This window comes from Scleropages formosus, chromosome 3, assembly GCF_900964775.1.
Source record: "Scleropages formosus chromosome 3, fSclFor1.1, whole genome shotgun sequence".
NCBI classification, from domain to species: domain Eukaryota; kingdom Metazoa; phylum Chordata; class Actinopteri; order Osteoglossiformes; family Osteoglossidae; genus Scleropages; species Scleropages formosus.
Genome location: NC_041808.1, coordinates 22,801,225 through 22,814,628, shown reverse-complemented (window position 1 = coordinate 22,814,628; position 13,404 = coordinate 22,801,225). Strand labels below are relative to the sequence as shown.

General features: G+C 46.7%; 1 protein-coding gene across 1 annotated transcript; it reads right to left on the bottom strand.

The window, feature by feature from the left end:
• Positions 1-896: 896 nt before the first annotated feature.
• Positions 897-4,214, bottom strand: LOC108936657 (fractalkine-like). Its single transcript, XM_018756167.2, has 3 exons — positions 4,127-4,214; positions 3,520-3,631; positions 897-2,246 (listed from the first exon to the last, which is right to left on the bottom strand). The coding sequence occupies exons 1-3, from the start codon at positions 4,212-4,214 to the stop codon at positions 1,157-1,159; spliced, it is 1,290 nt and encodes a 429-aa protein (XP_018611683.2). The 3' UTR covers positions 897-1,156.
• Positions 4,215-13,404: the final 9,190 nt, after the last annotated feature.

Below are 13,404 nucleotides of genomic sequence, written 5' to 3'. Positions count from 1 at the left end.
TCCCATTTGGGGTCTCAGGGAGCTGGAGCCTAACCCGGCAACACAGGGCATAAGGCTGGAGAGGGAGGGGACACATCAAAGACAGGACGCCAGTCTGCCGCAAGGCACCCCAAGCGGGACTTGAATCTCAGACCCACCCGAAAGCAAGGCCTGGTCCAACCCATTGCGCCTCCACACCCTCCATGTCAGATAGCGTTTGTCAATAAACTATAACACATTACTCTGACTTCATGTACCATAACATAAATTGCACCACATTTTCTCAGGCTTGATTTTATATTGCATTCTGTTTAATAGTTTTTTGAGGTTTTAATATGGGACATTTTTCTTTATTTACAAATTTATAATATCACAACCTGGACAAATGACAACACAAAAAGCCGAAAATGCTACTTTTTGAACTGTTTTGGCTGTCATACATCTACCTCTTAAGATTGTATCATCATGATCATAGGCAGAAACAAGGTAATGGGTCCAAGGAAGTACATATTCCTATATCGTGCAGATTTACTAGGACAAAGAAACAGTGTGATGTTTCTGATGTGACATAGTAATCTGACAAACATGACAGCTGTTATTTTTATTTGAGCTTGAATATATTTCTTGTAGAGGGGGGTGTGGTGGCGCAGTGGGTTGGACCGCAGTCCTGCTCTCCGGTGGGTCTGGGGTTCGAGTCCCGCTTGGGGTGCCTTGTGACGGACTGGCGTCCCGTCCTGGGTGTGTCCCTTTCCCCCCTCCGGCCTTACGCCCTGTGTTGCCGGGTAGGCTCCGGTTCACCGTGACCCCCTATGGGACAAGCGGTTCTGAAAATGTGTGTGTGTGTGTGTGTGTGTGTGTGTGTGTGTGTATATTTCTTGTTTCAAGAGTATCGTTACTAACATTACACTATAAATCTTTAAATTCATTATTTAATTGTAGAAAGCAATGATTGAAAGTAGTATTCACGAAATATTTTGAGAGGACATTCTAGAGCAAACCATCAGGTGGCTTTCTTTGAGCACTGGTGCTTCTGCTGATGAAAGGGTTCCCTCTGGGTAGCTGTCATCGATTATGGGGTTTCCACTGGGAGAAAGCATGCTGTTGTAGAAGCTTTTGATTATAGATTTTCTGTTACATTTGGCACCACCAGAAGGGAGAAAGTAGGCTCAGGCCTCCGTCACTGGGTGCAGCGTTGCTGTTTGGGTTGGCATCTCCATTGAAGAGACAAGTAGTTTGGCAGCCGTTGAGTCTTTCTCTTGTTTTGTCTGAGGGGGCTTTTTAGCTGAGGGTAGCAATTCCAAAGTAAAAATTTATTTTGCTGTGGCTTTGGTCGGGAGCTGCGTTTTGTCTTTCGCTTTGGCATTTTCAGCATTAAATGTGGCACTTTTGTTGGAAAAAGTTTGGTTGTGCTTGTGGTTGTGTGCAGTGTTTTTGTAAGCGGGTATGACTTTTTATCTGTCGAATCTGGTACTTCAGTTATGGAGTCAAATTTTGCCTCAGTTTTCATTGTTGATGTCTGTTTCATTGTCTTAACTGGCTCTTCTGTTGATGAAAGATTTATTGTGGCAGTTGTACCTTGTATTTCTGTTACTTGTTGTGGCAGTTGCTCTGAAGAGAGAACTGTTGCTTCAGTAGATGATGGATGTAAAGTTCTCATTGCTGTACTTAGACTTGCGCCTGGTGAAGGGGGTGTTGTTCTATCTGTGTTTGCCGGTAGCTTTTGTGTTGCTAAGTATGGTGGTTTAATTGTATGGTGTGGCTTTTCCACTGAAGAAGGCCTTATTGCATTTGATTGTGGGAGCAGTTTTTTCACTGAGTGGTATGGTGTTTCTGTTGGTGAGAAGTGTATCAAAGGGTATGTTGTAGAGTGTAGTCGTTTTACAAGGTGTGATACTTTAACTGTAGAGAAATTTTTTGCTGCACTTGTCGTTAGTTGTAGGTTTAACACTGTTAGGTGTGAACTTCCAGTTTGTGAGACATGTGCTGTATCTGTCTTTGGGTATGGTCTTTTGGTTGGGTGTAACAGTTTTGTTGTTGGGTGTGGGACACCCGTTAAAAAGAGATTTGTTTTTGCCTTGACTGTTGGTTGTAGGTTTTTCACTATTAACAGTGATCTTTCTGTTGGTGAGAGATGTAATGTACCTGTCCTTGGGTCCGACATTTTTGTTGTTTTTGTCAATTTTTTTGCATCCAGGTCTTGCATGGCTCTTTTTGCCCAAGGATCAGAGGGATCTGAACAGATGGTTTTGTCTTTAACAGTGGTGAATCTGTTAGGACAAAAGAAAACATAGTAGAGCATGTAGAAGGTAAACATTCAGAACAAGCATGGACATTTACTTAAAGCCGTATAGTAATGAACCTCACACACTCTCTGCTTTTGAAATTATTTTCTTTGCTTTAAGTAGTCAATGTACTGTTATATTCTTATATATAACAGAAAAGAAAATATTCTTTCATCAGAGATTGTACAACACTTAATTTTATGTTTTCTTTTCAAAATGACAAATATCATTATTTCTTAGGGGTGGAATTATTATTCCTATCTCACCAGAGAATAAAATTATCAGATTTCCCAACAACTGTTATTGAACAAGTGGGGTGTGGTGGTGCAGTAGTGCAGTGGGTTTGGCCTGTGCCTGCTCTCTAGTGGGTCTGGGGTTTGAGTCCTGCTTGGGGTGCCTCGTGATGGACTGGTGTTTCATCTTGGGTGTGTCTCCTCCCCTTTGACCTTGCCTCCTGTGTTGTCAGATTAGGCTCTGGCTTGCTGCGACCCCACTTGGGACAAGTGGTTTCAATTTGTGTGTGTGTGTTATTGAACAAGTACTGTAATAAAAACAGTACTGTACACATATATATCAATCTGTGTATGTATGGTGAAGAGGGATGAACAGATATTAGACAAAAACATTATTCCTTGTTATCATAAATTTTCCTAAACATAATATTCAAGTTAACTCATTAGCTCGTCAAAGAAAACTGAGAGACAAGAAGGTGGGTAAACTTGCAAACATGTCATATTATTTTGTCTTTGACTGTAGATAATTACAAAACACATCACAAGTAGCCACCATGAAGAAAGATGCTCATATGCAAATGAAAATGTTTTTGGATGTGAAAATATTGATTGAAAATCAGATTTAAACGCATGAATTTAATGGATTCACAAAAGTGAAAACTTTTCTTTGAACATTTGCAAAGAAAGGAATGGATGTATATTTAATAAGCCTAATGACACGTTCAAGGATTTTTCTATTACTGTGAAAAATACTAAGAGGGGTGCAGTGGCGCAGTGGCGCAGTGGGTTGGACCACAGTCCTGCTCTCCGGTGGGTCTGGGATTCAAGTCCCGCTTGGGGTGCCTTATGACGGACTGGTGTCCTGTCCTGGGTGTGTCCCCTCCCCCTCCGGCCTTATGCCCTCTGTTACTGGGTAGGCTCCGGTTCCCCACAACCCCATATGGGGCAAGTGGTTCTGAAAGTGTGTGTGTGAAAAATACTCCACCTTGACTTGAGGGTTTCATGATAAGAGTAAATATACTTACTGCACTGCTTCAACTGAACACACACCAGACTGAACATAGTAGCTCTTAAGTTTGTTCACAGGTACTCTGGTTTCAGAAATTTTCAGGCAGCAGGAGACAACAGGTCCAGATGCTGCTGTTTTAAAACAAGGATGTGTTTGAGACCTTAGAGAATTATTATAACAATCTGCCAGCAGTACAAGGATAAGTGTCATGATGTTCGTTACAGGTAAAGAATATTTAACGGATGCAGATCTCTCACACAAAGGGAGAACACATAAAATATACACTGAGACCATACTACTGATGTTACTGTTGTACAAACCTTAAAAGTACAATGTATTTACTTTTTCAAACCAAATAATTTACTAGAAGTGTATTACTCAGGCAATAACTGCAATCACATTTTCAGTTTTTCCCCATTTGTTTTTACATATCCTGTCACTGTTACAAGATAAACCTCACGCTGTTCAGGTAGCCCAGTGACTGTAAATGCTGATCAGTATTTACTATCACTGCCGAGTATCCCTGCAGGCTGGTTTCAGTATAGCTGTAGAAGGGTAAGGCAAGTGCAGTAATGCAGTGTCGTCCCTATTTAATGAAAGTGGAAAGAGATATGCTCACTCACCTTTGGCAGATGTGGCACTCAGAAGGCTCAGGAGTAACAAGTGGAGGGTCTTCATTCTAGTAGGCAACATCATGGAATCTGATCTCATGTCCTCAGTGTCCTCTACTTGTAAACAAATCTTCAATCTAAAAATCTTCTTTTGACTGATAGCATAGTGGAAACAATGTCACACTTGCTCCAGCACCCTACCTCCACTGTCCTCTAACACCCCCCTCCCACCCACACACAACCAATCATCATTAAGCATCAATGATTCTATTATTTTATCTTCTCTGTGGAGGAAGCAGTTAATGGTCCAGAGTGTCTTACAAAAATAGCACCTGTACACTGCAAGTACATCTGGTGAAACCATGCAACACACCGATCACATTAGCTTCAACTTTAAGCAGTATGTGATCCTGACAGCTGAGAAAACGTTTAATACGTGTCTGTGCTTCCTACATACAAGCATCAGGATAAACATTTCAGCATTCCATACTAATCTGAATTTGCACTTTTTCCAAGAGCTTCTGTTGATTCTGCAATTTAGAAATGTATCACAGAGCATATAACATGTTATATGCATGTGAGATCAAAAAATTGTCTGTCTCAACCATGCTGTCAATGATTTAATAAGTAGCATTCTATTTTTTTATAATTATTAGATACTGTGTCATTGGACTCCCACAACTCTCCTGGTGCCCTATATGGTATACTCTTTGGACCACCTTCAGGGTTAGGCCCTGGACCACTGTGGCCATGACTTGGGCAAGTGGCTATAGATAGCAAGTAAGCAAGAGACTGTAATTGATCTTAATTCAGATGAGAGAACTTTCAGCAATGTTACAGGTAGTACACACATTTCTGAACCGCTTGTCCCATACAGGGTTGCGGGGAACCGGAGCCTACGCGGCAACACAGGGCGTAGGGCCGGAGGGGGAGGGGACACACCCAGGACGGGACGCCAGTCCGTCGCAAGGCACCCCAAGCAGGACTCAAACCCCAGACCCACTGGAGACCAGGACCCGATCCAACCCACTGCGCCACCGCACCCCCCAGTTACAGGTAATATTGTTTTCAAAACTTAACTAATTATTTATTATTATCCTTCAGAGGTGACTAGTTAAGTTTTGGCTACGCTCTAGGAATCCAAAATGTACATATTTTTCTCCCCCTGTTCTTACTATGACTCACTCCAAGGGCATCAAGGATTATCTAAGAAAAGCAAATTAACTGAAGAAGGAGCAAAGGCAGAGAAGTTACCTTGGACTTCACAGTCTGGGAAAGTTGCTGTGGACACATGAAACTAAATGGATATTTCTACCTCAACTTGTAACAGTGAAATGAAGAGCTTGTATGATGTAAGAAAGGGATTTCTTGTTGAATGATGTTAAATACATATGCTATATTTGACTACAAAAGTGTTATGAAAGGTGACCTTACAAACTGGATGATGTCACTGTTGAACTCTAGAAGCTTGTTTCTGCTGTAGGAGCAAAATCTTTATCTTAACTAATTGTGTAAATAATTTCGACACAATTTTGACAAACCTGAGTGCAGGATTTCTACTATCGACAATACTGAATCACAAGCTTCCATGAAGCAAGAAGTTATTTTGTGCTGGGAGATAGTGAACAAGTGCCTGTTGATTCTCCTCCAGCTGGGACAGATTTTGTCGACCAATATTGAACTTCTGCACCTGAACTGAACCCTCCTGTAATGTGTACATACTGTTCAGTTTTTGTGCCTTTCTGGTATTGAAGACAGAGCTGCAGTGAAGAAACATGAAACCACCACTGAAGGCTCCCAGTGAAGACTCTAGCCATGGTTATCTATTGATATTCATGAAGGTGATATGAATCCAGAATCGGGTCCAAGGCTTCAGCCCAGCTCAGCATATGAAGTGAAATGGCTTATAGTGGCTATATGTTTCATATCCCAGAACTGGCAATAGCTTTCCTGGAAACATCAGAGGACTGAGAAAGGATCACATAAATTTTTGAAAGACCTGAGTTTTTTCCTCTCTTTTTTCAACAAACTTTACTGCTTTAGTTATTAGAGTAATTACAACTTTATTTCCAGTGGGGCGTTGATGCAGCTGGAGATGATGTGAATTAAGAGTAGGCTAAAACAATCACCACCTTGCGCTAGAAGTCTCTGCCGTGGCAAAAGTTTTGCTGGCGGGGGGTGTCATTTGTTGCTGGGCTTCCTGTTCATAGGTTTGTCTTCTTGGCTGGGCTTTGATATTTATTTTCTGCCTTCTATTTCACTGGGTCATGTGTTTCTATTTGTGTTGTTTTTGTTACCATGACAGACCTTATTAGTGACGTTACACCTTTATTTTACATCAAGGCTATGGAACATGTAATTAAGAGAAGGAAGATTTTAGTTTTTAGAAAAATAGCGATTATACCATGACAAGAAATCCATCTTTATGCATTCAAAACATTTAACACTTGAAAGAGACTGGGTTGGTCAGGTTTAGTACTGCCATTCTAATTCAAGGAATATTCATCCTTTCTTGGTTATGAACAACATGACACAGAGAGCAGGTTCATCCTAACCAACATGTTACAATTTTAAATTTCTATGCCCTCAATAAAGACTCCCCACTCATTAATGTCTCACATGGTGTTATTATGTAATGAGTACAGCAAAGGATTTGGATCCATTACTGATGATTTTAACTGTTCAGGAGCTTTAAGGTGGGGATACAGTGGTGCAGTGGGTTTGGCTAAGTCTTGTTCTCTGGTGGGTTTAGGGTTCAAGTCCTGCTTGGGGTGCCCTGCGACAGACTGGCCCCCTGTCCTGGGTGTGTCCCTGTATTGCTGGGTTAGGCTCTGGTTTGCTGTGACCCTGCTTGGGGCAAGCAGTTTTAGTCTGTGTGTGGATTTAGACCAATCCTTTCTCAGCCTTGTAACAAATTCAAGCCCTCTGTTAAGAAGAAGAGCATCAGTTTAGGTCTTTTTGATATTAGAAAAATACTGCACCCTCATATCATATATTTTATTCTACTCTTGACAGAAATTATTCCAGATCAGACTGTATCTTAATACATTTACTTGTCAAGTAAATGCTGATGATGGACATGTCGAGTTGACCAAGATCATAATGATTTCCCCTGTGGTTTACAAGACCAGGGTGGAACGGAAGTGGTTTGCTTGCCAAGCACTTAACAGTAATTGGCCTGCTTTCCTGTCAGGTCCCCAGTGAGCAGGCTCAACAGGACAACCAATCCACCTTGCATGCCTGAAGCTTCACCATGAGGGACAAAGTAAAGGGAGCACCCGCATAGATTGACTCTCTGGAATCTCAGTGAGTCACTGCTCTACCTAAGAGACAGAGTTCTGAAAGCTGTTTCTGACAGTCCTGTTTCTGTCCATTGCTTGGTTTCAGTTTGTCCAGCACTGCCACATCCGGAGTCTCACCACCCTTGTATGTTTTCTGTTGAACCGAAGAGCACAATTCACTCTTACCACTCTTCCGTTTAATAGGTGGGTTCGCATCATTCTTTTTCCTGAGTGTCTCTTTGTCACTGCTTCTCTTTGTTTTTGAATGGTTGAGTGAACCCTATTTCAGTAAGCTTCCATCCATCACGTTTGCAGAATAAATGTATCAAAGTGCCTGCAATGGCTTTACGTTTAAAACACATTGCTGGGAATATCCTCTGAAGACACACTGGAGGAAGGTCGATTCTGGAATAAACTTGAGGTTTTATTCCTGGAAACACAGGAAGCCACGTGCATGGAAGACTTTGGCACATACAGATATCCATTTATTTAGGTACGTCTCCCAGTGTGCATCATAAGATCAGTTTCAGAACTTGTTAAAAATGATACAATTAAGAAATAATACCCCTCAATCTGCTTGGTACAATGAGCTTTTTTTCCACTGTAGTTATCTTTGTCCGTAGTCTATTCTTATTTTCTTATTCTTATTTTTTCTGCGGCCATAAGGTCTCCGGCGCCTGTCGCGGCGGCAATCCCCGAACACGGTGGTGGACACCGGAAGTAAGGGATGCCGTCAAGCTGAAGAAGGAGTTCTATCGGGCCTGGCTGGCTCATGGGACTCCTGAAGCAGCTGACAGGTACCGACTGGCCAAACGGAGCGCGGCTCTGGCGGTCGCCACGGCAAAAACTCGGGCTTGGGAGGAGTTCGGTGCGGCCATGGAGGAAGACTTTCGGTCGGCCTCAAAGAGATTCTGGCAAACCGTCCGGCGACTCAGAGGGGGGAAGGGGTGTTCCACGAACACTGTTTACAGTGGAAATGGTGCGCTGCTGACCTCAGCTGAGGATGTTCTCGGGCGGTGGAAGGAGTACTTTGAGGATCTCCTCAATCCCTCCGACACGCCTTCCGTAGAGGAAGCTGAGGCTGGGGACTTGGAGGGGGACTCGTCCATTACCCTGGCTGAAGTTGCTGAGGTAGTCAAAAAACTCCTCGGTGGCAAGGCTCCGGGGGTGGATGAGATCTGCCCCGAGTTTCTCAAGTCTCTGGATGTTGTGGGGCTGTCTTGGCTGATACGCCTCTGCAGCATCGCGTGGAGTTCGGGAACGGTGCCTCTGGACTGGCAGACCGGGGTGGTGGTCCCTCTTTTTAAGAAGGGGGACCGGAGGTTGTGTTCCAACTACAGGGGGATCACACTCCTTAGTCTCCCTGGGAAAGTCTATGCCGGGGTACTGGAAAGGAGAATCCGACCGATAGTCGAACCTCGGATTCAGGAGGAGCAATGCGGTTTTTGTCCTGGCCGTGGAACACTGGACCAGCTCTATACCCTCACTAGGGTGCTGGAGGGTTCGTGGGAGTTTGCCCAACCAGTCCATATGTGTTTTGTGGACCTGGAGAAGGCATTCGACCGTGTCCCTCGTGGCATCCTATGGGGGGTACTTCGGGATTATGGGGTTCGGGGCTCGTTGCTACGGGCTGTTCGTTCCCTGTATGACCGGAGTAGGAGCTTGGTTCGCATTGCCGGCAGTAAGTCAGACCTGTTCCCGGTGCATGTTGGACTCCACCAGGGCTGCCCTTTGTCACCGATTCTGTTCATTATCTTTATGGACAGAATTTCTAGGCGCAGTCAGGGAACGGAGGGTGTCTGTTTTGGTGGCCGCGAGATCTCGTCTCTGCTTTTTGCGGACGATGTGGTCCTGTTGGCTTCATCAAGTCAAGACTTGCAGCGTGCACTGGGGAGGTTTGCAGCCGAGTGCGAAGTGGCGGGGATGAGAATCAGCACCTCCAAATCCGAGGCCATGGTTCTCAGTCGGAAAAAGGTGGATTGCCCCCTCCGGGTTAGGGGGGAGTTGCTCCCTCAAGTGGAGGAGTTTAAGTATCTCGGGGTCTTGTTCACGAGTGAGGGAAAAATGGAGCGGCAGGTCGACAGACGGATCGGTGCGGCGTCCGCAGTAATGCGGTCATTGTACCGGTCTGTTGTGGTGAAGAGGGAGCTGAGTCGTAAGGCGAAGCTCTCAATTTACCGGTCGATCTACGTTCCTACCCTCACCTATGGTCATGAACTCTGGATCATGACCGAAAGAATGAGATCGCGGATACAAGCGGCAGAAATGAGTTTCCTCCGCAGAGTGGCTGGGCGCACCCTTAGGGATAGGGTGAGGAGCTCAGTCACCCGGGAGGAGCTCGGAGTAGAGCCGCTGCTCCTCCGCATCGAGAGGAGCCAGTTGAGGTGGCTCGGGCATCTGTTCCGGATGCCTCCTGGACGCCTCCCTGGGGAGGTGTTCCGGGCTTGTCCCACTGGGAGGAGGCCTCGGGGCAGACCCAGGACACGTTGGAGAGACTATGTCTCCCGGCTGGCCTGGGAACGCCTTGGGGTTCCCCCAGAGGAACTGGAGGAGGTGTGTGGGGAGAGGGAAGTCTGGAGGACTCTGCTCGGACTGCTGCCCCCGCGACCCGGCCCCGGATAAAGCGGAGGAAGATGATATTCTTATTTTCTATTGCTGCAGTAAAATTTCATATTCATATTGTGTGTACAGAAGTGTGTTATAGGTTATTTCTTACTTGGTTGAAACTTACGATCATTTGATCTGAAACTAAAGCATCCCCTTAGACAACAATTTCTGCAGCCAAATTTGGACAAGATCTTGGTTCAGGGTAATAGGAAATCACAGTTACAGAACATTGATGATCCCAGGGTATCTCCTAATCTCTCTCCAAACTAGGAAAGTGATGAATTTCACGAAATGTTTAGATAAAGATGGAATATTTTGGTACTTCTGAATGAAAGGTAGAGATGTTAACAATGGATGGATGGAATTACCATTGAGTTGAGGCTGACTCACAGTGACCACAGGCGTGGTTTTCAAGGCAAGGAACAAGTAGAAGTGGTTTGTGGATGCTTTCTTCTGTGCTTGTCATGAGGGTGCTAACACAAGGAGATCCTCCTTCAGCTGTCCTTGCAAACATAGGGAGAACACCCTGAGCTGGCCTTGAACCCAAGACTTAAATAAACAGATGAGTGAAGGCTGATTGTCCCTCATCCATATGGTGTCGTCTAGGTCACATACACAACTACACATGCCACAGCCATACTAAAAGCTTTAATAACTTGAATACCCTTAGAGTAGCATAAATTGAGTCTTGATCTCATGATTAAATGAAGATCACCTAGAATCAAACTCTTTTCTGTAATGCTGCATGGCACCTCTAACAGGCTAGTGTCTACATGTTTTGCAGAGTAACGCAGACAATGATCTTGGAAACTTTTTTCTTTATGTCATAAACATGTGAGAGTCAAATTATTAAAATTTCCAGTGTTCTGCATTTCACACCCTGTGCATGTGTGGTAGATTCTGGACCGCAATTACCCTTCACTGGACAAATGATGGAAATTAAAAGCCAACCTAGAAACATCCATCCATCCATCCATCTTCCTCCGCTTTTATCCGGGGCCGGGTCGCGGGGGCAGCAGTCCGAGCAGAGTCCTCCAGACTTCCCTCTCCCCGCACACCTCCTCCAGTTCCTCTGGGGGAACCCCAAGGCGTTCCCAGGCCAGCCGGGAGACATAGTCTCTCCAACGTGTCCTGAGTCTGCCCCGAGGCCTCCTCCCAGTGGGACAAGCCCGGAACACCTCCCCAGGGAGGCGTCCAGGAGGCATCCGGAACAGATGCCCGAGCCACCTCAACTGGCTCCTCTCGATGCGGAGGAGCAGCGGCTCTACTCCGAGCTCCTCCCGGGTGACTGAGCTCCTCACCCTATCCCTAAGGGTGCGCCCAGCCACTCTGCGGAGGAAACTCATTTCTGCCCGTTGTATCCGCGATCTCATTCTTTCGGTCATGATCCAGAGTTCATGACCATAGGTGAGGGTAGGAACGTAGATCGACCGGTAAATTGAGAGCTTCGCCTTACGACTCAGCTCCCTCTTCACCACAACAGACCGGTACAATGACCGCATTACTGCGGACGCCGCACCGATCCGTCTGTCAATCTGCCGCTCCATTTTTCCCTCACTTGTGAACAAGACCCCGAGATACTTAAACTCCTCCACTTGAGGGAGCAACTCTCCCCTAACCCAGAGGGGGCAATCCACCTTTTTCCGACTGAGAACCATGGCCTTGGATTTGGAGGTGCTGATTCTCATCCCCGCCACTTCGCACTCGGCTGCAAACCTCCCCAGTGCACGCTGCAAGTCTTGACTTGATGAAACCAACAGGACCACATCATCCGCAAAAAGCAGAGACGAGATCTCGCGGCCACCAAAACAGACACCCTCCGTTCCCTGACTGCGCCTAGAAATTCTGTCCATGAAGATAATGAACAGAATCGATGACAAAGGGCAGCCCTGGCGGAGTCCAACATGCACCGGGAACAGGTCTGACTTACTGCCGGCAATGCGAACCAAGCTCCTGCTCCGGTCATACAGAGAACGAACAGCCCGTAGCAACGAGCCCCGAACCCCATAATCCCGAAGTACCAAGTACCCCCCGTAGGATGCCACGAGGGACACGGTCGAATGCCTTCTCCAGGTCCACAAAACACATATGGACTGGTTGGGCAAACTCCCACGAACCCTCCAGCACCCTAGTGAGGGTATAGAGCTGATCCAGTGTTCCACGGCCAGGACGAAAACCGCATTGCTCCTCCTGAATCCGAGGTTCGACTATCGGTCGGATTCTCCTCTCCAGTACCCCGGCATAGACTTTCCCAGGGAGGCTAAGGAGTGTGATCCCCCTGTAGTTGGAACACAACCTCCGGTCCCCCTTCTTAAAAAGAGGGACCACCACCCCGGTCTGCCAGTCCAGAGGCACCGTTCCCGAACTCCACGCGATGCTGCAGAGGCGTGTCAGCCAAGACAGCCCCACAACATCCAGAGACTTGAGAAACTCGGGGCGGATCTCATCCACCCCCGGAGCCTTGCCACCGAGGAGTTTTTTGACTACCTCAGCAACTTCAGCCAGGGTAATGGACGAGTCCCCCTCCAAGTCCCCAGCCTCAGCTTCCTCTACGGAAGGCGTGTCGGAGGGATTGAGGAGATCCTCAAAGTACTCCTTCCACCGCCCGAGGACATCCTCAGCTGAGGTCAGCAGCACACCACTTCCACTGTAAACAGTGTTCGTGGAACACCGCTTCCCCCCTCTGAGTCGCCGGACGGTTTGCCAGAATCTCTTTGAGGCCGACCGAAAGTCTTCCTCCATGGCCTCACCGAACTTCCTCCCAAGCCCGAGTTTTTGCCGCAGCGACTGCCAGAGCCGCGCTCCGTTTGGCCAGTCGGTACCTGTCAGCTGCTTCAGGAGTCCCATGAGCCAGCCAGGCCCGATAGAACTCCTTCTTCAGCTTGACAGCATCCCTTACTTCCGGTGTCCACCACCGTGTTCGGGGATTGCCGCCGCGACAGGCACCGGAGACCTTATGGCCGCAGCTCCGAACCGCCGCCCCGACAATGGAGGCGCGGAACATAGTCCATTCAGACTCGATGTCCCCCACCTCCTACGGGACCTGGTTGAAGCTCTGTCGGAGGTGGGAGTTGAAGACCTCTCTGACAGGGGCCTCCGCCAAACGTTCCCAACAGACCCTCACTATACGTTTGGGCCTGCCAGATCTGTCCAGCTTTTTCCCCCGCCATCGAATCCAACTCACCACCAGGTGGTGATCAGTTGACAGCTCAGCCCCTCTCTTCACCCGAGTGTCCAAGACATATGGCCGAAGGTCAGAAGAAACGACTACAAAGTCGATCATCGACCTCCGACCTAGGGTGTCCTGGTGCCAAGTGCACTGAAGGACACCCTTTTGAATGAACATGGTGTTCGTTATGGATAAACCGCGACTAGCACAGAAATCCAATAACAACTCACCGC